Consider the following 27,588-nt stretch of genomic DNA (forward strand, 5'->3'; position numbering starts at 1 on the left):
ACACACACACACACACATAAGAGAGACATAAAAAAGAAAGAAAAATTATCACTAACTTAAAAAAGTAGTAGTTCCCGATATTTAGATGATCTTCAAGAGTTTAAACTAGAAAAGAAAGGGCAAACATCTTCAGAAACCTTATATGAACTCTTTACATTTTGAGGAATGAGACTGACAAAAAAGCAAGAAAAACTTGTAATGCGAAGAGAGCAAAAACAAATGTAATGACAAATTTCTGAACCTGACAGAACTATATAATTGATTCAGCATGTCTTCCTTGGCCTTTTCAACTTGACAAAGGACAACTGCCTGCCAAGAAATCAACCATAAATTCATCACATATTAACATTTCCAGACTGGAAGAACTATTAAAAAAAAAACAGAAGCTTACTTTTGGTACATTAGCAGCCAAACTGTTTAAAACTGCTTCAACATAGCCACGAACTTCTTGAGACATCCATCTTAGTTCTTCCTCGGGGTCAGCAGGTCTCCTAGTCATTGTATCCTAGGTTGGACAAAGAAAACAAAATACCAGCCAGTCAATAATTTATCCACTATAGTTCATTTTTAATCAGCTCTGCTTTCCAAAACCATAGCATACTCCAAGGGATTCCTTTATTCTGTAAATTTTCTGGGTTATTCTTGTAAAAAATGAAACATTGGAATAGCCATTCATGCTTTAGTTGGAAGATATTGGAGTCATAAACTATGCTTACGGGTGTTTATGAGTTGGTCGAGTTGGTTTTAGGGGATTTTTATTGTCACAACCTTTTCTGGTTGGTCAGATGACAATTGCATTGCGATAGAAATTATTTCCGTCAACCCAAACCAACTATGGTCAAGTTAAACAGTTTCTTTATTTTACAATAGCTATAAGCCAGCAACTCACCAAGGAACCGTCAGAGTGGCTTTGCCTCATGCTAGAGCCACCCTCAGATGAAAGCCTTAATTGTCCTCCCTTTGCTTGTATAACACTACCTATCTTACTAATCCATTCAGTCTTATCAGCTGCACTCTCAGCTTTCAAAACAACAGCGCTATGAGCTGCAAGAGAAAAAAAACATAAAAATTAAAAATTTCAAAAGTGTATCGGAAATAAAAGTGGGCATGTATAATCAACAGAAAAGTTTACCTTTCAGAACAGTTTTATAAGGAACTCTACTGGTAATTTTGAAAACTAGGTTAACATTGCCAGAATCAGGTCCCTGGGACTTCTTGTCCTTTGAGCTTTTTGATGGAGTATCCTCTTCTGGAACCTCTTCAATATTACATTCCTGTGTAGCAATTTAAATGATATGCTCATAAAGACTGTTTATTAGAGATTAGGGCTAAAGTGTAATTTCAATAATTATGTTGTGCTAATGTGATTGGTTAGTTAGTTTATTAAGCTAACTAATAGCTTGTTTAAGAAGCTAGGTTACCATCTACTAATAGTGGTGTGCTTCCTATGCTGTAATCACTTTCAATCTCAAAAATAAAATTCAGAGAGTAGTTCAATACTCTCTCTTCTTCTCCCTCTTCTCTCTTACTCAATTTCATTTCTCTCTGCTCTTCTCTGTTTTACACTGTTAGTCAATCATATCTCTAATGTGATAACACCACGAAAGTATGAAGTACTGATAGTTCTCAATACCTCTAATGTGATAACACCACGAAAATGCCTTTCCTCCTGCTTTTTTGTGTACCCAAGCTGTGAAGTGCAAAGTTAAGGTCAAAACTACACATAGCAAGTTGTATGAACAGTAGCTAATTGTAACTCTAATATCAGAGTTAATAAAAATGCAACAATAGATTCCAAAATATAATAAATAGATGAAAACTTCAGGAAGTATCAGTCGATGGTGAAAGCCTCTATGAAGCACTTTCAAGAAAAATAATTCATGTTATTTCCAAAAAACATGTTACACTTCTTTAAGTTATTAACCTTATTTGGCTGAAGTTGTACTAGCAATACTTCAGTATTTAATCTAATTATTAGTATAAGTAGGAGTTAGTGTTTTGCATTATTATTTATTACTGATCATATAAACTCCATCTCATAGCCTATACTAACTTGACAGGTCAGCTAACTCTCACTTTCCTTTTTTTCCCAATCTTATCCCTCTTCATATGCGGGTCCTATTAAAAACTCAATCTTGAAGGAGGTGTTAGAAAACTAGGGTTATTATGCTATTAGTGCAGCCACTTAATCATTGGAAGAGCTTGATGATTTCTCCATTTCCTCCTCTAAGCATACACAATTGAGAATCAAAACCCTACATTAGGTGGTCAAGCTCTTTTCTGGAATACATATAAAACTCCCCTTACAAAAACAGAATACCATTTTTTGAGCTTGAAGTTCAATTTTTAAAGGTGAGAAGAAGCTGCTCCTGCCTTATTAATACATGTGTTACATATTGTGAAATCTTATCATTTGACATCATAATGTCAAGAAAAATACCAAGCAATAATTTTGTGTTTATGCCTATATATACATATATAATTGAAACCCATATAAGAAATATCTTCTTATAAAGTCATCTTAGACGTACAAATTGTGCATCTAGGAAAATTGTGTAGCATGGAATACAACAAAGGTGCATCAGACTTGGAAAACTTTCCAAAAGGAAATAAGAATCATTTTAGGGAGCAGGTAACGATTTAGTAATTTTAGTAAGGTCCAAGTAGCCAAGATTCCACCCACTAGTTTTTTGACCAAAAGACACCGAATTCAGATTTACGAAACATAATAAAAGCCAACAAAACTCAAATAATTTGCCGACATCAATCAACAGTTACATACCTTCCCAGTCTTCTCATTTAGCACAAACCATCTCCTGCTCCAACCATTAGTTTTTGCACTTTTCTTTAACAAAAATCCTACATAAAATAGTAATGATTAGATCAAGTATTTTGAAGATTCTAAAGTTAGCTTCAATTTTTAAATATATACTTTTTGGTGAGTTCCAGCATCCGAAGTGATGCTCTATTAACGCAATACTGAAACAAACTAGGAATGGCTCCCATGCTACTAGGTTAGAAAGCAATGAAACTGATTGCAGAGTTCTTATAATTAAGCTCCATTAAAGGTTGTTGATAGTTTACTACTCCAACTACAATTTAACATGTCCTACGATTTTTTTCTGCAGAAGTGTCTTCTAGAAGTTGCTGTGTAAGAATATTATTTATGAGATTTAAGCTGCTTTACATGATAATTCCAAATTATACAAACCAGGCTCAGAGTAAAAGCCTGGAAATCTTCAAATCAAGCAAACAAATTGAATCATGTTCAATTTCTTAGCTCTTACTTTTATTTAAACCACTAAACACAGATTAAAATTGCACCAATCCACCCTCTCCAAAACCAAAATTTTCATTTTAATCTACAGCATATCACTTTGTAGCTAATAGTAGGTCTCCTAAACTTCCTAGGATTAAGTTTATCCACTCTTAATGATTGTCATAATCGGTAAAATATCCCAATTTTTATTCATATGTCAAACAAGAAATAGATGACAAGCTTAACACTCAAATTAGTAACATACAGAGACAATGCAGAAAACAAGGGGTCCACATACTGCAATATCTATAATGAATTCATTTTCAGAAATGGACAATACAAACAAAAACTCTCAATTAGAAGCAAACAACAAAGAAATTCAGACTCCAATATAAAGATAACCCTTTTCCTTTTATTTCCAGGACAAAGGTCATTCTAATTATCATTTTGGAGAGAGATTGCCTACAGAAAAAACGATACAGACAGCAAAAGAAGAGAATTGAGACCGCATAAATATCTGCTAGCAAAATGTAGTAACATACAGCAACAGACAGACCTGCAGTTATTTCCCCTTCAGGACCCGCAGTCTTTAAAGCAGGTCCCTCTTGCCCTTCTTTCTCTGCCTGACCTGATTTGTCCTTTTCCTTCTCCTTCTTGTCCTCCTTCATTGGTTTCATGCTTCCACCAGTTTGAGGACTAGCGGCCTAGTATAGGTTAACAATAAGCAGTTTAAATCCAACATATCACAAAAAAGAGGGAGTAAAATACAAAATCAACCAACTGGAATTGCAGAGGCACAACTCATCCTTTCTTTAATTTTTTAAAGACTCAGCATTAGTTTTACAGTAAGAGACCACCAACCCGGTTAAGTAGAGATTGCTCTGCATCTTGCCCTTTTTTTGAGGACCGTCCTTTCAGTTCCTCCTCTCGACGTTGCCTTTCCATCCTGAAGTAAATATGATTTATTAGCTCAAATAACTGTCACAAATATGAACTACGAAGTTGAGGGAGAACTAAATATATTGTATAAGCCAGGAATAGAAAGGATTTGATAGTTTACTATATACATTATATGAAGAACAACTATTGAATAACAAAATGCAGTGAGCTAATCAACATTTATTCTAAGTGAGAATGCCCGGCAAATACATATTGCTTCAAAAAATTCTAATGAAGAACACATGTTGCCTTGCTAAAAGGTGTGCCAGATAGTTTTTAAGTGCACACAACAAAATCACAAAAGATAGTATGTAATAGCAATTGCTGTAGTGAGAGATTTCTGCTTTGAGAATCAAATTTTCAAAATAAATTTTTTAGTTGGGAATTTCAATGAAAAGTTACATAGTTTCAAAATAACCACAAAAGGTCAGAATTTATTGCTATACCATTGAAACATACATATGAAAGTTTTAATGATGTTACAGGCCACTGACCTATACTGGAATTGAAAAACTACTCAAACAACAGTTTGGAGTCCCTCTATCTGTCTATATCATGCTCTGGTGGGGACACAGTAATGATATAGACAGATAAAGCAGACAACAGATCTCTGGATACACAGACAAATATCAACATGTTACCTCCTTTGTACCAATCGAATGAAGTGTTGCGGTGGCACAAAAGCACGCTCCATATCCACTAGAGCAACCACCATTTTCTTTGCTTCATTCTTGAAATTTTCTAGTGCAGCCGTTGCAAGAGCCACAATCTTGAAAAAAATTGAACAAGGTTATTTGAAAAGAAATAGAAAGTCCACTCCCCACCCAGGGGATTACCTTAAAAAGAAGAAAAATAAGGAACAATGAGCAATTAAAATAGACCCCAACTGAGCATAACAATATAACATACTGTGATACCAACATAAGTATCAAGCAGAAGCTGAAATAAGATCCATACCTCTCTCTTGAAAGGTGGATGCCTTCCTAAACCAGGTGTAGCATTGGCAGCAGCCGAAACAATATCCATTAGGACACGGTGTACCTAAAGCATAAGGCAATGGGAATCTCCATTGGTAACAAGAAAATAGAAGGAACGAACTAGAAAAATTCCACATACAATAAAGTATTATACTTTCTTTACAGTGTCATACTTTCTTTACAATAAGGTATGATTACAGTGTCATACTTTCTTCACAATCAATTCATCTGTATTAGACTTATATTAATTTACATACAATAAAGTAATCACCAGTTCACCACTACACATGTGCTTTGGGAGGAATCAAATGAAGAACCAAAGGAAAGGATGAAGAACACTACCATAACATACGGAATACACTAGAATCATTTAGAAACATTTGAGAGAAGATATAATTCAAGTTCATTCTATATATAAAATGAAAATACCTCATCAACACAAAGACGTGATGGTTCTTTAGCAAGCTCTAAAACACCTTTAATTAGAGATCTCAATCCCTTTTCAGGTGAAATAAGATAAGGCTGATAACCATCTGCTTCTAACACAATCTGGCAATTCAAATAACAGGTCAGCGGGAATAACAAACCACAAATGACAAAGTAAAATAAATAAATAATGAAGACAATGCAAAAAGAACATCCCAGCAAACCAGTAGTTCAAAACTTACCCTCTTTACATTATTGATATCAAAATGCCTATCTAAAGGTAATTGCTTCATTCTATCAGGAAATCTTCCCTCGAAACAACCAACAATTTTCCAACCAGCTCCCTGGCAGATAAAGTTATGCAATTCAGGGGGGAAAGAGGCCCAAGCAACAAATATAAAATCAATCATCATAAATACATAGAGACACTATTTTTTTTGGTACATAAAGACACAATTTGAAAACCAGTCACAAATGCTAACATGACAATTAATTCGCACAGTAGAAGGATGGGAAGAATGAATACTGCGTTGAATTATATTTTTTAACCAAAGCATCAGAAAAATAATTATGAAATGTTAAATACAGTCGCATAACCGAAAATCGGATAGAATAAACCAAGGTTATATTCAATCCAAACAATTAGATAGAGTGTCGTTTTATTACAAGCATACAGGGTGCTAACACCTTCCCTGATCCGTAATGGACTCTCGGTCTTAGATCTCTAATTTAAAGACCATTTTATCCTAAATTTGGCATAAAGAGAATTTTCTACGTTTTAACTACAAAAAAACATAGTGGCGACTCCGAAAAGTCGCGTAACCGAAATTCGGGGCGTGACAAATACAAATTAATCAGATATGCTCTCTCATTTCCAAAACCTCTCAAGCTTCAACTTCTCAAATTTAACTGGGCCCATGCATTATTTGTTTTAAATGAAAAAAACACTATATATATGCCATGGTACACAAATATTAAGTTATATATTATTTGGTACTAAACCTATGGCATTCCCTATAACGAGCAACATTTAGAATAATTCAAATTCAAATACAATATAAAATTGAGACGACATACCTCACCACTGGTAATGTGTGCTAGGAACTTATCTTCAAATTCACGACAGAGTTCCAAGGCTACAGCACGTGTACCCTCTGCAGTGGAGACCATTGACTCGCCAAGCCTTGCCAGTTCATCATGAATTATTTGAGACTTCCCTTGTAACCTTAACAGTATATCAGTACAGATTAATTGAATCCGCTTTCTTACATGATAATCCTTATGCAAATTGGCGAAAGCCACATTACATTATACAGAGGATTTGTTTGGCCAATGTGTTTGCAACCATAACTTCTATTAACTAACACTAAAGTGCTACAAGCTATGGATCTAACTACTACATTGTTTCAACAGACTTCAACACATGAATGAGATCACTTAATACATAACAGATTTAACCATGAGAAAATGGAATCAATATGAAATCAAGGACATCCAAAAATTTATGCAATGACTAATAGGCTATGATAACTAGAATAAGACAAGCATGATTTGTTTTTCCTCTTAAAGCAACAAGGTATTTAACAGGAAACATGTGTTTATTTCACAAATCATTAGGTCTTAAACACAGCTATTCACACATTATAAACAAAATGTGCAAGATAAAAAACAATAATGATTTTATATAAATTTCCACCGCAAACTAGAACCGAGTGAAAATAACAAAACCTCAAAACAATACGAAATTACATTGCATTGCAAGGAAATTACCCAGAAAGAAGGTTAGGAAGCCGAAGCTGCATACGATTCTGAATCTGATGTGCTAGGGCATCAACCAAAGCATTCCTTCCAAGCTTACTTTGAGGGGCTCCTGTCAATATGGACTTGAGGCTTTCACTCTCTGCTTTCCATGCTGTTTCTAAAGAATTTTCGGAACCAGTAGATCCAGATTGTGCGGTGGCTATTGATACTGATTGACCAATCAAAGCAACCCAAGGGATATCTGAAGCTCTTGCAGGACCCTGATTCAATAGGAGGGCTTGAACCGCAGCCAGTGACTTTTGGTCATTTGCAGCTTGATCTACTTTACTAATAACACCAATGGTTCTGGTTCCTATGAAAAAATATTGGTTTACATGTAGTCAATTAACAGTGAAAAAAAAATAAGTGATAAAGGAATCAAACAAGTCTGAATAGCAGATTTGAACAAGTTCTATATGACAATATCCTATAAAGAGAAGTGCAAATAGCCTACCTTCTCCGTCATATTCCTTTGCAGTTCTTAGGGCTCGAGATGAAGCAATTTCAGGTGCTTGAGCTGCAGGGACAATAACTAGCAATATGGCATCATTGTGCTCCGCATATTCACTAACCTATGCAAGGATCACAGTAAGTAACATAAAAATGCCAACACTGTTCAGTGATAACATACAAAAATGAAAGATTCAAAGACGGAATTAGAAACAAAGATAGGTTGGGGAAACACAGGCCACCAATTACCATTGATTCATCCACAATGCGCTGATCCAACCCAGGTAAATCAACCAACTTAACAGGTGGTGCTGGGAAGATAAGATATTGGAAAGAATGTTAGGAATGAACTAAAGAGGTAAAAAAAAGAAAAAATAAATACTGGTAAAAATAGCACACATATCCAGAGCTGTCTGATATCATAATTCATAATATAAAAATACAAATTCCAAGCAGCTCCAAGAAACTTGAAGGCTGTGTGACAGTGTGAGTGCTACTATAATCTCAACCGGAACTATTTTGACACACAAATGTTTCTACATGTGGCGGCTATGCATATAATAATATCCACAAAAAACTGGTTTCAAAGAATGATAATGTAATGAGGAAAACTAAGCATTCAGACAATTCACCTTTTCAAAACGGTATAATAAATTGTATATTTAATGGGAACAAAGATATATCACTGTCATTCATCAACAAACCTGTACTAGTGCGTAGCTTCAATTGTATTAGATCTCGGCTCTTGCCCGAGGAACCCTTGCTCAGTCTATCCTGCAATGAGTGCCTCAAAGCACCTGCCAGCAAAGAAATTAGTAGGAGAAAAAATTAAAAAAATTACCTAATACAACAGATCATCCACAACAATCAAGGAAAACATCACTGATTTGTCTAAAAAAGGTGGCTCATTGCACAAGGCTCACACCTAGTAGGGTTTGGGAGGGTAGATGAACACAGTCATACCCTCGCAAGCGAAGAGACTGTTTTGAGGCAAGGCAAGCAAAACTCATGGTTGCGCCGAGGCTCACCCTCTGTGTGTATAACTATAAATAAAAACTACATATATACATTCTGAATACGACCATGCCAGTTCAAAAGTTTTTACTTTTAGTTTTTTATCACTACAAATAAGAAATACGTATATGTAAGGTTTTAATTTGAAGTCTGCAAATGTAATTGTGGATGCAATGTTGTGATTTTAGTAGTCTCCGAGATTGCGTCGTGGCCAATTTTCCCACAATTATTCACAATTGTGGTAAACGCAACATAATGCGGCTGCAATTTAAAACATGTCGTGCATTACGCGGTAGAGTTGGCAGTTGATAAAAATACTGATATGAGAAGAGACTAGGAACTAACTTGCAGAGACTTCCTTGGGCCTGTTGTCAATCTGTAAAATAATGGATTTGCTGCTCAAATTTGCATCTCGCTGTAAATCAATGCATATAGGAGCCCTAGTAGCTCCATTTTCACCTGTAGGCTGCACAATACAAATCAACAACACAATTTTTCACTTACACACAAACAAATAAGATAATACTCTTACTCGATATACAAGAGATAATTACGGAATCTGACTCAATTTAACTTACCAAAACTGGATGTCCAATCAAACTGTTCAACACAGCAGATTTACCAGCTCCCTACGAAATTGGAAACATCATAAATTGAAAAAAAAAAATGGTTATGATGAAATTGAGAAATAAAAACGAAGAAGAGAAAAGTGCAATTGAGACTTACAACATTGCCCAGTGCTACAACGTTGAGAAAAGTGGAAGGTCTTTTGGAAGAGTTGGCGTCGTCAACGTCTTCGTCAGCAAGTAGCGCCGCAGCTTGGCGCATAGAAACTGCGAGCTCCGATAACTCATCGATCGCTGCCATCGAGTATAGGTGGGTCAGATCAAGGGATCCGAAACCGAATTGAACTTAAACGAAATGAATCAACAAGTGAGTCGCTAATAGGGATCGATTTCGGAATCGAACCCTAACAAGAGAGAGAGAGAGAGATTTTGCTACGATCTGGGAGCGGTTAGGTATGGATTCAGATCTCTGTGTTTCTCTCTCTAGACTTCAGGAAATGGAGTTACTGAATGGGAATTTGGATTCAGAAATTTCAAAAGAAAAGAAACACTCACGCTTCCTATTTTGAATCCTGTTTTATTTTAAGTTAGTTATTAATTAAATTTATTCATGAATATATATATTATATAATAGTGTAAATATTTATATTAGTAAATATATTATTTATCATTTATTTGGACTAGCGCCGATCATATTTTTACTTTTTTATATCAAATATTTGTAATTTACAGTTGAATTTATTCGATTGGTATTAAACATTTTTTGGCGTAATATTCAATTTTTTAGACACACTTTCAAAATAAGACGATGATAACAAAATAAAAAGATAATATTATATGGGTTTTTGTATAAATAAGAAGATAATAAGAGTAAAATAAGGAATCAAAAATTACATTAATACTCTCAAACTGCTAGAGAATGCATACATATTTTTCTCAAAAATTTATACACATATTTGAATTATTTATTTTGTCAATGATAATTAATCAATACTCTCAAACTATTTTTAAATTAAATGATTGTACCAAAAAAAACTATTTTTAAATTGCTAAACACGTTTATAGATATAGCTCTTGTTCAAAGTGTAAAGCAACAATGAGGTTAGCTAAAAAAAATTCACCCTTGGAAATTGTATAATCTCGAGCATTTTTATGAGAAATACGAAGAAGGATAAACATATGGGTGAGCATGGGCTGGGTCACTTTTTTGAACCCAGATTCGACCCTAGAACCAAAGTTAACCCGACCTTAGATAGTGACTGAGTCAGCCTTTAAACTCGAGCTAATTCTACACCCAATTAAATATAATGCATACTCATTTGAGATAAAGACTTATCAATATTATTTATTATTATGAATATATAGTTTGATATATAAAATGATATTCGTATATATATATATTATTAATCATGTATATATTATGGAAAATTAAAGAATAAATGATACTTTTGACTAAAAGGGTATCATTACTTTATACACATTTGAGCAGAAACGCATACAAACATGATGAGCGAGTAACCATATGACGGGACGAGTCGGGTCATGCTTGGTCCATACCCGACCATAAATATTGATCAGGTCTGTTTTTTGAACCGAACACAGCCCTAGACCCAACCCTATTCGGATCCGATCATGATTGGACCTTACCGGATGAGCGGGTAGGGTCAAGTTCTGCTCACCCCTAGATAAACAATACCTCAAAGGTGTGACATGTTAAAATTTTTCAATGGAGGATATTGCAACTTGGTGGAAGAGGGGAAAGTGAGACTATTATTCCAAATATTGTAAGTGTTAGGAAAAATTCAACAACTTAAAATATTATAGTTAATTTTTTATTTCAATAAAAAGACTGGGCAATTTTTAATAAAAATTATAGTAATTATTAACTATCGTTTTTAAAAGGGATATGAATTCAACAACAAAAAAAGAAATAAACAATTTTTTCAAGTGAAAGTTGTATTACATTTTTCAAGAAATCAGCAAGTGTTGCTTGAAATACACCAGGAGTTGAGCAACTCTATTATCCATATTGGAGTTCTAATGAACATGCAAGTAACAAATAAGCCGGATTGTTAAGATCTACAGCATCAACAAATGGGTTGAATTAAAGAAGTGGCTTTAGTTTTTCAAAAGTTTAACCAGTCAATCTATTGGAAATAAACTTTAGATAATTGACTCCCCAACTAGCTTTGGGAGAGTGGAGTCTTTATACTCCATTATTTATTTTCAATTATTATTGACTTTTAAATAAAAAAATAAGACAAATAAATAGTATACGATATATGATTGTATATAAATCTTTATGCGTGCATAAATTTTATACTCAAATTTTAATTTCAAAATACAAATATATAATTAACCCAAAGTGATAGTCATAACTCATAAAGTAAACTAAAAATGAAATTAAGATGAATCCAAACTAGTCTAATAATGCGGAACAGCAAAGGGAAGCTCACATTGGATCAAAACCCTTTCCCTCCAAATTTACTCATGTATATAAACGCTCGTCACAATTTAGAAATTCAATTTCTTTCACTAGGGAGAAACTCGTTTCGCTGAATCAAATTTCCTCTTATTGCGAAGAAGATGGAGGAGTATTTGCATTACATGAAGACTTTGCGCTCTCAAATGAACGGTACCGAATTCATGCACAACTTTTTTTCTTTTTCTGATTTTTCTTAATATGAATAAGTAAACTGAATTTGAATTCAGATGTGGAGGAACAAGCGGCGAAGATCTCTGTAGAAGAAGAAATGCAATCAACAAATGTACGCACTTTGGAAAAAGACATCGATTCAGGTATCTCTTACTCACATTTGCACTGCGTTTTTTATTTAATTTAAATTTTATTTATATTATTATGTCATGGATTAGTGAAATTTACAAAACTTTGTAAAAGTTACCAAAATTGCGTCACAATTGCAGAATTGCTAAAATAATTGGGGAAATTACACTGGCATTACTTGAGATTTAACTTGAATTACTCTTGACATCAAAAGTTACAATCATCTCCTTCATATTTCGTTCGAGCAAATTACATGACATTACTTGAGATTTAACTTAAATTACTCTTGGCATCAAAAGTTACAATCACCTCCTTGATATTTCGTTCGAGCAAATTACACTGACATTACTTGAGATTTAACTTAAATTACTTTTGGCATCAAAAGTTACAATCACCTCCTACATATTTCGTTGGAGCAAATTACATGACCTCCTCGAGTATAATTTAATTGCACTCGGTACCATTTTGTTTTAAAAGCTAAACTCATTTCAAGGGAGGTGAGTATGACCTTTGGTACAAGAGCGTTGTCGAGTGTAATTAAGTCAAACATTAAGAGAAATTGTGTAATTTTTCCATTTCATTATATTACACTTAGCTCCCCTTCCGGGTAGGTGATTGAGATTACTGTGACATCCCCTAATGGAGGGAGGTGATTATAACTTTTGAAACAAGAGGGTGCAGAGTGTAATTATGCCAAATATCAGGGGAAGCCCATGTAATTTCCCTGAAATATTATGAACTACAGTATCCATGTGGTTTTGGATGGTGAATGTCATACAGAACAGTTTCTTATTATTTTCTTATATCATATGTAGCAAAATCTGAAATTTCACAACTCAAGGAAGATAGTGAAAAGATGAAGAAGGAAAAAGGTGAGATGTGCTCAAAGATATTGGAAAAGCAGAAGAAGGTCGCTTCTTTGGAGTCCGATATATCCTCACTCACCCAGGTAAGGTAACCATTTTACTCTTTATACCTTCTGTCGATTGTCTGTCTACACACCAAGCTGTCCTTAAGGGAACTACAAATGGTACCATTGTGTGAATAGAGGATTGTCCCGTGGTATTAATTTTGCCCCTATCTTAAGTGCAATTTAGATAGTAACCTAGATATAAATAGTATCTCTGTAGATTTAATTTATCATAGAACATAATAGCACCGTGTTATTTGATCCATGTACCCAGTGTCACGGCCTCACATAGTGGGAAGAAAAGCTTTTGTTGTTGTTTAATTTGGACACTAATCCTGGTTCCATGAATCATTTCATAGCATTTCAGTAATACTGCCTGCATAAGTTTGCGCACATTAGCTACAGAGACTCAAACGTAGTAGCCTGGAAATTTATATTTGCAATAGTAAATATAGATGTTTACATATAACAGTTGTGTTTTGATTTGATTTCCAAATTACGTTTAACGGTGGGCTAATCTAGAGATATGAAATTGATAAATCTTTATGGGGCTTTAGGTTAGGTTATGAAGAATTTGGAGGTTCCATTTCATTTTGACACTTGCTTTAGTAGTGAAGAAGTTAAAGTAGTAGAGAAATTTGATACCTTCGCTGTGATCCTGGTTTTTTCATGACTCTCAACCAGCAGACTCTGGAACTTATTCAGCAAGAGAGAGTTGGGTTGTCTGCCAAACTTTCACAGAAGAGGTAACTGAAGACTCTTTGAATTGTTTTGTACATTTGATGGTTATCCATCTAGATTTCTTTACTGTATCAGAGCCTACTATAGCAAAGTCGCAGAGGACATGAGTGCCAAATTACAGCACCAGCAGGTTTGATTTTATAATCTTCTTTGTTCTTGTGGATGCATAACGTCCTGGCTAGCAGAATCACTGCACAAATTAGTATTTGTAAGCAAATGTGACGTCAAATGGATAATTATGCAGGGAAATGATACCATTTGAAATACATGTTTGCATGGATATTTGGTGTCAGTGTGTCACTGTCTTTGACTCAACATTATAATGTTGTACAAGAACCCAATTTACTAGATGATAGCATCCACCCAGCCTATTTGGATGCTATTGGTGGTGGGGTGCAGGAAAGTATGAAAGCATATTGTAAGTTTGAAACACTTGTAGAGTGTGTAAGTGCATATGAGGTGACGAAAATACCATGGGGTATTTTGGGGTGTGAGATTTGAGTGCTACTAAACCATGTTTGTACCTTGTTTTTTATTCCACTTAATATATGTTTTTGGTCTTGATCACATAATGTAGTGTCCAAGCTATTCTTTGTTCATGCGAGTTTCATTTGATTTGTTGCAACTATGGACTATATTGAAATCTTTGGCAGGAATGGTTCAGAAATGAGAAGATTTGCAGAGAAGTGAAAGAGCAGGAGTTGGTATGCCTTTTCTTTTTTCACAAGAAATATCATTAAAATGTTTATTTATATTCTAGAGTATCCTTATATATGCTATATATCCCCTGAAAAAAATATTCCCTGATATATATTTCAGCAAACTTGAGCTTGCTTATTCATTAGACAGTAATGTTGTCTTGATAAGTTATTGATCAACAAAAATAATAAGGAAAAAAGAAAACATCCTTCAATTGTCAGGTCTTATTTATTTTATCTATTTTTTATCAATTTCTGCTAGTCACTTTTATCTTCAATTTTTGCAGGACAAGGAAAAAGTTAATGGGCAAAAAAGTGAAGCTGAAGGCATGGGCTTTAAGCTTTTGCGTTATTGTTTTACATTTCAGATTCTTATTTTTACCGCGCCACATTAGGAGTCATTACTCAAAATCAATGGTGATCAATTATTTTTAACATGATCAGTACTGAGTTTTTTTTTAATTTTATTTTAATGTAGCTATGCTAGATAGAAGCAATAGGTCCTCCTGAAATTGTTGAAAAAGTTTAAGAATCACATTTTAGTTTCAAAATAGGGGTTGCCCATGAAGTATGTCACCAAAAAAGGATTGATACCTTGCCTCTATTGCTGACCTCCCACAATCAAACTTATCTTTAATCATTCATCCAAAAAAATGCATTTTAACCAAGGATCTAGTGAGAAAGGTGAATCAAGTAGAAGAATGTTTGATTAAAAGGATATAGAGGAAGACCTAAGACATTAGGCGAAGCCAATGAAAAAGGCTTCGCTCTAAATTATTTTGCTGATTTTTATTTTGTTTGGTTTACTAATTTAAGGAAAAGAGAAAATCATGGGTTACAACTTACAACCTGCAAGCATTTTTAAAATGCAGTCTTTTTTCGAAACTAAATTTGATATCCTGACTTTTGTTTTATAAACTTATCTTACAGGGGAGGCTAGTATTGATGGTGACCTTGTCATGGATAATCAGGTAGACTACTACTTTTATTGCCAAATGTTGCATGGAGTTGGAATGTGGTAATTCATCTTTGTATAACAGGAGTGTGATGCAAGGAAGAACTTAATCACCAAAGTGGACTCAGCTAAAGCAAAGCTTGATGAGATTCTTCTTCTGAAAGCTAAGGTTCTTATGGAGAACAACAAGGTCACTTATATGCGACCATTCTAGTTTTACAGTTGTTTTTTGTTCTGATCTTTGCTCAGTATTACATTCTTTTTATAACATACATAAAATATTTCATCAATTCTAGAAATTGAACCTCGTGAGTTATATTTCAATCTGATTTGAATTTAGGTGTGTGCTGTCGAATAAATTTCTGATATAACATTTTTTCTTTCTCTTTTTTTCCTTTTCTATAGCATAGGGTAAAACATTTCATGAATTCTAAAAATTGAGTCATTCAATCTTATGAAATATATTCAAATATCAGTTAAAGGCACTCTCGTATTTTTCCAAATGTCATTCCTTCTTTCGCCTTTTCATTTCCCCACTCATGGTAAAATTTATACTCCACTCCCCTTTCAACTTTTTCTTTCTGTAATGCATGGTCAAACATGTACATGACATGTCCTATTTACCATGAGCAAGTGTCAAGCTAGACAATTAAAATGAAAACAGAGTATGCTGAGTATCTAATATAATTGCAGTCAGGATCTTCAAATTTTAGACAGATATATTCTTGAAAAGTTGGCTTTACTTATAAAATGGGATGGGTAGGTTGATAGACACATTTACCGACATGCTTTCTAATTAATCTTTAATTTAGCCTTTTGTTTTCTCCAGTTTTGTGCTGCCTTCTAGTTACAGTAATTGTATTTCAATTTAGTTAGAATGTTTTCTTCTAATCATGGATAAAGTTCTCTGCAACTGTACTCTGTTATTACATTTACATATTAGCAAAAAACAATTAGTTTTTGAAATTTGCCTTTACGAAGTTAATTCGTTTAAACCACTTTCCTGTTAAGTTATTTTAAAATAAACATATATGGTTATAAAAAAATCTTTTGCAAAAAGAGAGATGCAAAAAATGGACCCAGAGCGTAACCATGGGGTGGGAAGTTTTATATGCAATTGTTGGCACATGTATGCGATTTCTATAGCCATATATGAGTATTTTCCCCACCCCTTAATGCTTTTTAGAAAATGAGATTGAGTTTTTTTATTATATTATGTTAGCAACTAATTATCTATATATTTTATTTGCATGTTATGATTATTTCTTTATCATCTCAGATGAAACTGGCTATTGAGGATGTAAAGAGTAGCATGGTCGATTTTAAGGTTAGTTATTGTTCTGAAGGAATTAAGATATGTGTGATTATCATAACTCCTTTATACAGATGTTGAGGTGAAGACACTTTCAAATTATATATTTTTTCTATAACAATAGGCCTTTGATGGATCAGCTTCTTTTTTTTATCCTCAATAAATTTGTGGCTTTTAATAAATGATATGTAAATTACATTATTTAATTCTTTGTTCCTATGCATGAGCTATGCTAGCCAGAGCTTAAAGCAGCAGATGTAACTGCTCTTGAAGAGGAATTTAATGCCCTTTTGTCAGACAAAGCTGGAGAGAGGGAGTACTTGCAGTCTCTGGAGAACCAAATTGAGAAACTCAAGGTGTAATTAATATGTTTAATCCACTGGTAAACTTTGTATGGCACTTAAGTAATTTTAACAAGATTTTTATAGCATGTCATCAAATGCGGCCATAAAATAGGAAATGATCAAATGATAATATTTATACTTTTTGCTATATATAAGTGAAATCTATGTTTTGATTTCCTTGAACTTTTCCCCTGCATTCATGGAGGTGTCTGATTGTACAGGAGTTTCGTCATGTTGTAAAATGTGCTTGCGGGGAGGAATACACAGTGGCAGTGAATATGTAATAAATGAAACATGAAGCTTCAACTTTCAGGACTCAGGAGTCTGAATTCAATACTGTGCTTTAGTGTGGTTTTAACCAGTTCAAGTGCCTAGCTGTCTGTTTAGAATGGTTAAAGACGAGAAGTCTTCATATTGTAAATTTCAACAATAGATATTCAAGTTTGGTTAATTGGAACCAGTCTTCATATCAGAAATTTCAGAGTGGTAATAGAGTCTGTTTACATTTGTATAAAATACCCAACATAAGTTCGACAATAGATATTCAAGTTTGGTTTATTGGAACTAGATTTCTTGGATTCTGAACGACTCATTTTGGAACTTAAGTATCATATATATATATATATATATATATAAGGTAAAAACACTAATGTTAAAATATACTTTTTTAAATATAGGTAATCAAATAAATTATGCACTTCATAATTAATCTCTATGTGACCTCATCTTTTTAAATTATTGAATGATTAACTCATTGTCAATATTATTAAATTATTCTCACTCAGTATAAGTCACTAGATTCATCCATACATCTCTCATTTGATAATCTTGGCAGTCTTGCAATTAAAAAATTTACTTTTAGAAATGGTTAAACATAATTTGGCAAAGGGGATAAAATATATTTGAAATAAAGCAAAATAGAAAAATAAAATTATAAATTACAATAAATTATAGAATGTGAAGATGTTAGGCACCTCATACATACCATTATAAAAACGACATTTATATCAATTTCAAAACATTAACTTTATCCTCTTATTATTTAAAAAAGACCAAAAAACATACTTTTATTTTTTGTATCTAGCATGGAAGTACATACTTTTACGTATCTCTACTGCAATAGAGAAATTCAGGCTACACACTTCTTCTGGCAAATAGTTAATTTATTAATATTTTTAATATAAAATTAACAAGCTACAATAACACCACAAGACACTAGGTCTATAGTGGTGCTATGCTACTTTGTATTATAAGGTTGACATGATAAAATAGCATAACAATGCACTCGATCTATAGTGAAACTACTTTATACTATTTTATTATTATGAAAAAAATAAAGTTGCACGACAAAACACTCGGCCTAGTGGAACTACTTTGCATTGTTTTAAAATTATTTAAGAAAAATATAACAAGGCAAAATAATGTGACAAGACATTATTACCACAAAATAAAGTAGTGCGCCAAGACACTCGGTCTGTAGTGAAACTACTTTACTTCACTTTTAAAAGTATTAAGAAAAGTATAACTAGATAAAGTAGTGTGACGAGACACAATCCCTTTAGTGGAACTACCTCACCTCCCTTTTGAATTATTATAACAACATACAGTAGCACGACAATGCATTTAACCTATAATTGAACTACTTTAAATTATTTAAAAAATTAACAAGATAAAATAATGTGATAAGATACTCGATCTATAGTGGAACTATCTTACTTTGTTTTAAAAAAATAATATAACAAGGCAAATTAGCACAACATGGCATTCGACCTATAATTCAACGAGATTAAAAACAATACTACCATTCCCGACCCTGTTGGGTTTTGGTTAACTCGAACCCACAATAACTCGTCCAAAACGTATACTATTCATGATGTCATAACATATAGTAGGAAAGTATTCTTTCTTCACAATCTTGCAATTTCATAATTTCACATATATCAATCAAGTTCAAGACGAGTTCACAGTAGAGAATCAATTATACAAAACTCGAACCTAGAAATTGAATTCGGATAAAACTCAAACTTAAACCCTATCACAACATATTTTCTCATTAAATTCGATTTGACTTTTAACAAATACTTATAGACTCGTTTTTTATTGTCATCCTCAAGAATAACAAAAGTTTTTTTAAATATTTTATATGAAAATACATATAAAAATGAGCCCAAAGTAAAATCTATAAAACCCGGCCCAAATAATAAATCCTAAAACACAGTTCGTATTAAAATGTTAATTACTTCATAGTTTGTGAAAGAATCAAAGGGATCAAAAAACCATGGCAGGAAGATTGACAAACGCAGCATCAAGGATCTTAGGCGGAAACGGCGTCGTTTCAAGATCAGTAGCTTCCTCTCTTCGCCTCCGTTCCGGTATGGGCCTCCCCGTTGGAAAACATATCGTACCTGACAAGCCCGTTAGTCTCTTAACCCTAATCTTTCTATTCATTTTCGATGTTATACATAGTTGGTCCTATACCCGATAAAAATAAAAGACTGTGTTACGCAGTCGATAGTCAACTTAAAACTTTGTCGAAACATTTTATTTATTTATTTATTTATTTCAGCTTCCGGCTAGTGATGAACTTATGTGGGACAATGGTACTCCATATCCTGAACCCTGTATTGATCGTATTGCTGATACTGTTGGAAAGGTGATAACATTTTTTTTTTCTCTTTTTTTTTTTGGATTTAATAATTGTGGAGAAATAGTTATTTATTTTATTTATTTTTTTAAAACAGTATGAAGCATTGGCATGGTTGAGTGGTGGATTGAGTTTTTTCGTGGGTCTGGGATTGTTGGCTGTGTGGAATGACAAAGCCTCCAAGATTCCATTTGTAAGCGCCTCGATTTTCCGGCATATCGCATTTGTTATTAGATTAATCTGCTTACATTTATCCTCCCTAGAGATGACAATGTAATCGAACCAGTGAGTACCCATCCAAGCCCAACCGAATCAGATGGGAAAACCGCTTTGTTTGAGTTTGGGATTGGTACTGGTGATTTCGCCCAACTCGAATTCACCCCCACTTGTCTGTAGATATAATACTGAAGATAGGGTTATAAATGAAGGTTTTTACGAAACTATCCTTATATATGTGTTTGGGTTGAGGAAACTCGAAAGTCGACTGGGGTGAGATGTAGTTCATTTTTAAAACCTTGCAAGGTTTGGGGATGGGGAAGGTAAAACGCGAACCCAACCGGTTGTCATTCATAATCCTGCCCAGAACCCACTAGATGGGAGTCTTGTGCGCTGATATATATATATATATATATATATATATATATATATATATATATATATATATATATATATATATATATATATATGAGAATAAAGTATCTACTTATGTAAGGAGATAAGTTATCTCCCTCAATCACTAAAATTATGATATGTCATATTTAATCATTTTCTAAAAAAAAAATTCTAAAACAAAATAGTACACATGTCATTATTTTTATTTGTTGGAGGAGATAAGTTATTTTCTGGTATATGAGGAGATATTTTTTTTAATCACATATATATATATATATATATATATAATAGTTCTGGCGGTCTATTTTATTCATATTCCATTAGACTGAAATTCCAAGCTTATTAGTGCTTCCAAAAACTAAAGTTATTTCAAAATCATAGTCTGAGCTTTATTATAGAACTTAACTCGTCTACTTTACAACTAGCAAGAGTTTGTTGGGATTCATATGAACATTACTCATCATGGAGCAGCATATAGAAATGAGATATTGCCATCAAAATACATGCATAGAATCTGAGTGGTTTAATTAACAACATTCCACTGATTATCTAAATTAATCATTTCTTGAATAGTATCATATTTTTTGAAAGCTTACTTGAAGTACTTGATATTTTTGGTCTACACTGATGAGGCGATATACATAAAAGTGTGTGGGGCTGTTCTAAACTTCGGATAGACCTTGGTGAGGTGATATACATAAAAATGTGTGGGGTTGTTTGGATAGTAGATCTTACAGTCAAATATGTAGAAGAATGTTCTAATATGATAGTCTAATTTTCACAACGACATACAAAGTGGAAGAATGAAAAAAATGCAGAGTCCGGTAAAACACTGGTTAACGATATTGACTACTGGGAAAAATATAAACAGTAGAGAATCAATTCCAATGCCTTCACAATGAAGGAAAAAATCTATATATTCTTACTTTTAATGTTAACTATCTAAGGAACATGAGCAAAATAAGAATGCTGACAAGATTCATTGAGTGTTCCATAAGTTACAACAGTTGAGTCAATTCAAATGTATCATCTGAATTGCTGTAGCTCATGGAATGAAAATATTTCAATCCATGTAGATTGCTGGGCGCATTTTGGAGAGGACATAAATTAAGATGGAAGGATCTGAATTTTCAAGAGCGTGATAATAGAAGTGATTATGAAGTTGATATATATGGCAAATGTGAAGGTTGAGCGATAAATCAATTAACAAGAACCATAGAGCGGAGTGATAATCATAAAGAAATTGACACAGTGGTTTGCTTTAACTAAAGATTTGGAAAAATAAATATTATGCACTAATGTTGACTTATCAAACTTCAATCGCTCATTCAGTTTGCAGCACCAATTTGCTGCTTCTACTGACAGTAATATTTCTTATCCAAACTTAAGGAAAGTTAATTAGTGAGGGTAACCAACTAGAAAACTTGAATAAGATCGAGCAGGAATAGAAGTGTTGAGTAGAGTCGACCCGGAACTACATGGCGGAAAAAGTTCTGATAGCATGATGAACGAGTTGCAGAATGTGATAAGAGATCACACTGAGAGTGAGAGAAAGAGGCAGAGGAATTAGAGAGATTATGTTGATAGTGAAAGATGCAATATATTCAGCTTAATGACTCTTACAACACTTGTAATACTAATACAATGATAATAGGAAGAGGATGTGTTTGCATCTCTTCTGTAATTGAAAAAATAATAACAACAATAAAGAAAAGGATTTATCAGAGAGTCTCTCATATCTTCATTGCTTCTATTGATTGTTTACTGCATTCTGTCCTTCAACATCAATGCAGTGAGCATTGGTTGCAACTTCTCCAGAGACGGCAATTTCTAGAGGCCTAGTAGATCTTGATTCTGAGAACTCTGTAACTTGTGTTTCTTCATTGCTCTGTGACCTCTGTCAGAGAGTTTCAATTGTCAGTACCCGTGTCACGCATGTTTCACAATCTAAACAGTACTAAATTTGTTGTCAAACATCTAACTATTGAGTATAATCTTGCATCTAATGTCGACAATTAATCAATTGTTATATAAAATACATGCAACAATATATGCATGAACATGCTTGGAATTTATGTTCAATGATATTATGTGTTAAGTGCCCATTAACGATAAAAATGTGAGCCAAAAATAAAATCCAGAACACAAATACTACGTATGGCACTAGGGTAGCTCTCGCAAATGCTCCACGACGATTATCGACTAAACAATGAGTCAGAAATGAGTGCTGAACAAAGACCTTTAGATGTCTAAGTACATAACTATAGAAAAACACCTACCTGTACGTTAGATGTCTCGGTTGAAGACGTAGCACAAGTTAGGAGGGATAAGCGGCAGAGAGGGCAGGTGCTGTGATTGGCAAGCCAGAGATCAATGCAGCTCATGTGAAATGTATGGCCACATGCAGGTATCTGTTGAAGCTTATCATCTGCTTGGTATTCCAAAAGGCATACTGAGCATCTACAACAAAATACATTATAGATGAGGAAGGCTAAACATAACACAGGTTTTGGTTCAAGCAAGATGACGAAAGCACAAGCCACAAAACAAATAAAGCCCGAAAGCTTGGTGTATCAGCAAGATCAAAGTTGCACAAATTCAATTGGAAGATCAATGCACAGTAAACTACCTAAGAAAGTAGCAGTGTTCTACACATTTCCTGCACACTATTAACACAGACTTTCTTAGCCAAGCATCTTCTTCTAGCGAGAAGAATCTCGTTAGGTCAAGTGCCTAATCCAGAACATTGCAACATTGTCCTATCCTAAAGCATTTAACTTCTTCTACTTGTATGCATCATTAACTCATGTCACTATCCCTTATTAAATTTGTACAAGACCAAGGTTCTAACAAATGATTTTAACATGTAATAAATCAAAGGTGTACTTAACAAATAGCAAACTTCATAAGTATTTATTAAAGAATACATGTGATCAAAATTGTATGCTATATAGAAACTCGGTCCATTTAAGAGGATGAGTTTGACACAACAATAAGGTTATTGCTTAGTGACCATGAGGTCACGGATTCAAATCCTAGAAACAGTCTCTCCACTTATGGGACAAGATTGAGTACATCTACCCTCCCTAGACCTCATTAAGTAGGAGCCTAGTGCACGGGGCCACCCCTTTTATAAAAACTCAGCCCATTTCATTTGGACATTGCCATTTTTGGTGTCTTGGAAGGTACGGAATTCAAATAAACTTCGGACCAGCGTTTTAACACTTCCTCTTGAGTTGACGCTTCAGCTCTCTACTAATACATACATACCCGGAGAGACAACGCAGCAAAATGATGACTGAAATATTGCATGAGCAATAGATGGCATAGAGAGACAACTAACAGTGCAGCATCCTAATGGCCTAGTTGCAAGTATAATGATCTATCATTAAAGGTGTCCTTGAATTGAGTTATTGTTTCAAGTTCTGTTGTACATAGTTTAGTTTCACTTAATGGTCTATATGTGTTCATTCCAGGATGAATACAAAAAGGGCAATGCAATGCAACTTACTGCGTATCTTTAACCGAGAAGCTTTCCTTGTATACGATAATCGGCAGCATCTCTCTCAATTCTTTCTTCAACCCCATATCAGACTGCTCAAAAGTAAACAATTCATAGCAAGAAAAGTGAGTTTTCTACATTAGTTTCTCACATATATAAATCAATTGGTAAACTGGCAACTTAGTACCTAGAATTGTTGTCTAACTTGCAGTCTATTCCCTTTTTCAGGGTGTCGATGCTTCAATTCGAATCGGTTTCGAATTAAAAAGTAAATCATTCTAAATAATGTTATTTACATAAGATTGAACTGGACACATTTAAAAACCAGTTTAAATCAAACCAGTTGGATATGTGAGTTAAAACAGTCTATCCTATTAAACATGAAACTGAAACAACTCATGTCACACGTGTAAAACATCATTGGATTGATTGAATTTCAGTTTTTCAAGTTGAACTGTATTTTAACAACCCTACTAATTCTGACATTTACTTTGTAAAGTCTAGACACACCTTATTAGCCCGATAAACCGGAGAAGTTATTGTGTGGTTCGGGACGAATGATATAGATGTGTCTAGACCATTCATCCCGGACCACACAATAATTCCTCCATAAAGGGACCCTTGCATTACATGGCCTCCTAGAGTCCTAGTAGGGCCCAAAGGAGGGGGGTGTGAAACTGAGATAAAGAGAAATTAAAACTATTAAAACTAAGTTACAACACTATTAAAAGTAATCATTATCTACTTGCATATTAACAAATTCCAAGGACTAAGTTACATAAAATGAAAATAACCAAAAGGATAATGATATTACCGTTGAGATGATATTGTTATGTGAAAGTGGTCTCATCCTAAGAGAGGACCAATCAACCCTTCGAGGCCTAAGATAGAAGATATAGAAAAGAAAAAGGAGAATGAAAGTGAAGAATATTGGAACTGAAAATATGAAAGCTCTATAGATTTTAAGTTCAGTAGAAGCTGAAGCTGACCCATCAGATCTATTAGAACAACAATCAGAAGAGTTTGAAGAGGTAGTAATAGGAGAAGAATAATAGCCTCTAGAAGTCATTATTAACTAAAACTCAGAAACCAGTATCAAAATAAATCACTCAACTAACATTAGGAAGAAGAGAAAAAACTCTTCTTTTTGGACAAAATTTAAAGGACAGCATGTGGGATAAGATGGGTATATGTTAAGACAGAAATATGCATTAAAAACATTAAGGTTTTGTTTAAGTGTTGTTTCATATGTGGTGCACAAATAAGAGTGAGTGAGTGTGTTTTACAGATAATGGTATTGTCAAGTGTCAACATTAAGTGTTCTCTGACAAATAGTAAAAGACGGGGAAAAAAAGTACAAGGGTATACCACCAAATAGGAAGATAAAACTCTTCTAAATAAAGAAGAAAAAGAGAGTCTTACCAAAGAAATAAAGAGTGAAAAAGTTCGGGTATATGTACATCTTTAGTTAAGTAAAGTATATTAATCCATTAAATGATTTATTTATTTTTACTTTCCACTCAAATTAACTTTATAGAAGTTTTTAAAACAAAAATATTATTTTCACAACCTACATTATTCAATAAAAGACAAAAAATATAAATAATTTAAATTTATTTTTAAAGAAAAAAATATATGCTAGTAATATAAGAGTTTTTATAATATTATTATGTTCTTCAACATTAATATTTAATCGATTTAAAAAAAAAATCATAAATATTCTTGTAAGTAGAATTTGAGATATATAATATTGTTCTTTCTTAATTTGGAAAGAGAAAAAATGAAGAAAAAGTACAAGGGTAGGTAATAGTATTGATATGATTTGATACGTACACATGTGGAAGTGAACATGTGTGATGTAATGCTGCTTAGATAAGTCACAAATGTCACACCATGTATGGACACTTAAATTATATGAAGAAAAATAATAATTGAGAGGTATTATTATAGTTTATTGAAAAAATGGGCTTTGATTGCGGTCCCCCAACCCAATCCTTTCATTTTGGTAAGTAGGACAATTTTAATCCATTTTTCCTTTGTCCGCATGTTCATTATTGTAGGTGGGTTGTCTTGACAGGTTACCCGTTGGGCTTAAATAAAAAGCAAATATATTATAAATTGAATTAAATTTTTGTTTTTATGGTGTGAGCATATCATTTACCATTATATAAAAATAATATAAATGAAAATTTGTTGCATCATCTATCATTCATATTTAATATTTATTAATTCTTAAATAATAAATATAAGGGAAAATATATAGAAACACACTAAACTGTTGTAAGTAGTTAATATGAACTATTTTTTATTCTTAATTATTCATTAAACGTTAACTATTACTGAAATTGGCATGTGCATAAAGATAATGTTAACGCAATAAAAAATTGAAACTCATGCACTTTTTAATCTCCACTATGGGATCATTATTATTTTATTCTTGTATATATAATAATATTATTTTATTTTTGTATTTTTATGGCAATTTTGCTCATGTTGGTTAACCTATATTATTACGTTGTTAATGTTATGAGTTTAATTGCAGCGATTTTCTTATTGTCTATGAGTAATTTAACAACGTATTTATATAGAGATCAATTTCACCAACTGATAAAGTTTAATAGTTATTTAGGAAGAAAAATAGTTTATGATAACTGTCGGGTTTAATCAAGTGTGAAGTCCCACATTGAATATGCGGGAGGAGTGAAAGAGTTTATAAGAAGGAAATACTCATGGAACTAATGCCTTAAGGTTTTGGTTCAAGACGTTGTGTCTAACTTGTGACTTTTCACTCTTCCATACCCATGTAACAATGGAACTCCCCGATGGTTGGAGACTCCTCAGTCGCAGTCTGGTCCAACAAGTGGTATCAGAGTCGATGGTTCGACGGCTCAACGGAGTATTGAAGCGACAAGTGGTCGGTAGATCCACGAGGGATCCTTGTGTCGAAATTCTTCCCGACGAGAGGTCAAGGCGGCATGTTCTATTGATGAAAAGATAAGCCAACAGCGGTGCAAATAGATAGGGAGCTGAGCTCTGGTGTATCCAATACTCGGAGAAGTGTGAACCCTAGACCTAATGTCTTAAGATTTTGGGTCAAGATGTGATGTCAAACTCACTTATATGTTTCTTTCACTTAGCCCATGGAGGAATGTTGTAACCCATAGATGAAGATCTCCTAACAAGTGGTATCAGAGCTGATGGTTCGGCTAAGACATGGTGAACTTAAATGGGAGTGGACCGGAAAGAACTTATAAAAAGGAAAGACCCATGAAACTAATGTCTTAAGGTTTTGGTTCAAGACGTGGTGTCTCACTTGTGATTCTTCACTCTTCCATACCCATGTAACAATGGAACTCCCAGGAGGTTGGAGGCTCCCCGATTATAGTCTAGTCCAACAATAACTATTTGCAAAATACATAAAATTTAGGGGGCTTTATACACTTTCCTTAAATATAATATTGGTTGAGATGAATATAAATATTACATACGAATAATATCTATTGCACGGGATTTAGAAAATTTATGATGTTTTCAATTTTTTAAAGAAATTCCTTGCGTGGGAAAGAAAACTAAGTGGGCTTGTGTGAAAGGATAAAGAAGTCGTATACCACGTAAGATGGCCTTCTTCTAAAAAAAGAAGGCTGATATATATAT

General features: G+C 33.5%; 4 protein-coding genes across 8 annotated transcripts in view; 2 read left to right on the top strand and 2 right to left on the bottom strand.

The window, feature by feature from the left end:
- LOC109354980 (dynamin-2A-like) overlaps positions 1-9,976 on the bottom strand; it is a 12,781-nt gene extending 2,805 nt beyond the window's left edge. The window contains exons 1-20 of one of the 2 annotated variants that reach the window (XM_019597844.1): positions 9,592-9,976; positions 9,444-9,494; positions 9,211-9,331; positions 8,556-8,648; positions 8,101-8,162; positions 7,856-7,973; positions 7,372-7,714; positions 6,679-6,826; positions 5,844-5,945; positions 5,605-5,724; positions 5,156-5,239; positions 4,840-4,967; positions 4,121-4,205; positions 3,816-3,963; positions 2,783-2,859; positions 1,634-1,690; positions 1,133-1,274; positions 890-1,044; positions 392-505; positions 242-309 (exon numbers count right to left, since the gene is read on the bottom strand). In XM_019597844.1, coding sequence (XP_019453389.1) covers positions 242-309; positions 392-505; positions 890-1,044; positions 1,133-1,274; positions 1,634-1,690; positions 2,783-2,859; positions 3,816-3,963; positions 4,121-4,205; positions 4,840-4,967; positions 5,156-5,239; positions 5,605-5,724; positions 5,844-5,945; positions 6,679-6,826; positions 7,372-7,714; positions 7,856-7,973; positions 8,101-8,162; positions 8,556-8,648; positions 9,211-9,331; positions 9,444-9,494; positions 9,592-9,732 — 2,357 coding nt within the window. In that variant the 5' untranslated portion in view covers positions 9,733-9,976. Of the gene's footprint in view, positions 1-241; positions 310-391; positions 506-889; positions 1,045-1,132; positions 1,275-1,633; positions 1,691-2,782; positions 2,860-3,815; positions 3,964-4,120; positions 4,206-4,839; positions 4,968-5,155; positions 5,240-5,604; positions 5,725-5,843; positions 5,946-6,678; positions 6,827-7,371; positions 7,715-7,855; positions 7,974-8,100; positions 8,163-8,555; positions 8,649-9,210; positions 9,332-9,443; positions 9,495-9,591 lie in introns of those variants that run through there. The other variant, XM_019597845.1, reaches the window with a different exon arrangement.
- LOC109354982 (M protein, serotype 2.1) lies at positions 11,907-17,789 on the top strand. 3 transcript variants are annotated; one of them, XM_019597847.1, is made up of 13 exons: positions 11,907-12,066; positions 12,144-12,230; positions 13,032-13,165; positions 13,814-13,872; positions 13,943-13,997; positions 14,521-14,571; positions 14,853-14,892; positions 15,496-15,536; positions 15,606-15,710; positions 16,800-16,847; positions 17,069-17,188; positions 17,398-17,545; positions 17,594-17,789. In XM_019597847.1, exons 1-12 carry the CDS (start codon positions 12,018-12,020, stop codon positions 17,458-17,460), a joined length of 852 nt encoding a protein of 283 aa, XP_019453392.1. In that variant the 5' UTR covers positions 11,907-12,017; the 3' UTR covers positions 17,461-17,545; positions 17,594-17,789. The 3 variants fall into 3 exon arrangements, with proteins under 3 accessions (XP_019453392.1, XP_019453393.1, XP_019453394.1); XM_019597848.1 differs by lacking the exons at positions 13,814-13,872; positions 13,943-13,997; XM_019597849.1 differs by lacking the exons at positions 17,398-17,545; positions 17,594-17,789 and having other exon boundaries at positions 17,073-17,188.
- Positions 19,408-20,112, top strand: LOC109354985 (NADH dehydrogenase [ubiquinone] 1 beta subcomplex subunit 8, mitochondrial-like). Its single transcript, XM_019597852.1, has 3 exons — positions 19,408-19,592; positions 19,743-19,829; positions 19,918-20,112. The coding sequence occupies exons 1-3, from the start codon at positions 19,455-19,457 to the stop codon at positions 20,095-20,097; spliced, it is 405 nt and encodes a 134-aa protein (XP_019453397.1). The 5' UTR covers positions 19,408-19,454; the 3' UTR covers positions 20,098-20,112.
- On the bottom strand, positions 21,898-25,257 carry LOC109354984 (RING-H2 finger protein ATL7-like). Of its 2 annotated transcripts, none has more exons than XM_019597850.1 (4): positions 24,749-25,257; positions 23,944-24,026; positions 22,706-22,892; positions 21,898-22,329 (listed from the first exon to the last, which is right to left on the bottom strand). In XM_019597850.1, the coding sequence occupies exons 1-4, from the start codon at positions 25,001-25,003 to the stop codon at positions 22,183-22,185; spliced, it is 672 nt and encodes a 223-aa protein (XP_019453395.1). In that variant the 5' UTR covers positions 25,004-25,257; the 3' UTR covers positions 21,898-22,182. The 2 variants fall into 2 exon arrangements, with proteins under 2 accessions (XP_019453395.1, XP_019453396.1); XM_019597851.1 differs by having other exon boundaries at positions 22,712-22,892; positions 24,749-25,247.

The sequence above is a fragment of the Lupinus angustifolius genome, chromosome LG08, assembly GCF_001865875.1.
Source record: "Lupinus angustifolius cultivar Tanjil chromosome LG08, LupAngTanjil_v1.0, whole genome shotgun sequence".
Taxonomy (NCBI): Eukaryota; Viridiplantae; Streptophyta; class Magnoliopsida; order Fabales; family Fabaceae; genus Lupinus; species Lupinus angustifolius.

What these genes read in the sequence shown, in the direction of transcription:
- LOC109354982 (XM_019597847.1), top strand. Translation starts at nt 12,018, where the DNA reads ATGGAGGAGTATTTGCATTACATGAAGACTTTGCGCTCTCAAATGAAC. An exon ending in ATATATCCTCACTCACCCAG is followed by an intron (nt 13,166 to 13,813) that starts GTAAGGTAACCA and finishes CTCAACCAGCAG; the next exon opens with ACTCTGGAACTTATTCAGCA. An exon ending in AAGTGAAAGAGCAGGAGTTG is followed by an intron (nt 14,572 to 14,852) that starts GTATGCCTTTTC and finishes CAATTTTTGCAG; the next exon opens with GACAAGGAAAAAGTTAATGG.
- LOC109354985 (XM_019597852.1), top strand. Translation starts at nt 19,455, where the DNA reads ATGGCAGGAAGATTGACAAACGCAGCATCAAGGATCTTAGGCGGAAAC. An exon ending in ATATCGTACCTGACAAGCCC is followed by an intron (nt 19,593 to 19,742) that starts GTTAGTCTCTTA and finishes TATTTATTTCAG; the next exon opens with CTTCCGGCTAGTGATGAACT. An exon ending in TTGCTGATACTGTTGGAAAG is followed by an intron (nt 19,830 to 19,917) that starts GTGATAACATTT and finishes TTTTTAAAACAG; the next exon opens with TATGAAGCATTGGCATGGTT.
- LOC109354984 (XM_019597850.1), bottom strand. Translation starts at nt 25,003, where the DNA reads ATGACTTCTAGAGGCTATTATTCTTCTCCTATTACTACCTCTTCAAAC. An exon ending in TTCTCGGTTAAAGATACGCA is followed by an intron (nt 22,893 to 23,943) that starts GTAAGTTGCATT and finishes ATTTTGTTGTAG; the next exon opens with ATGCTCAGTATGCCTTTTGG. An exon ending in CATCTAACGTACAGGTAGGT is followed by an intron (nt 22,330 to 22,705) that starts GTTTTTCTATAG and finishes ACTCTCTGACAG; the next exon opens with AGGTCACAGAGCAATGAAGA.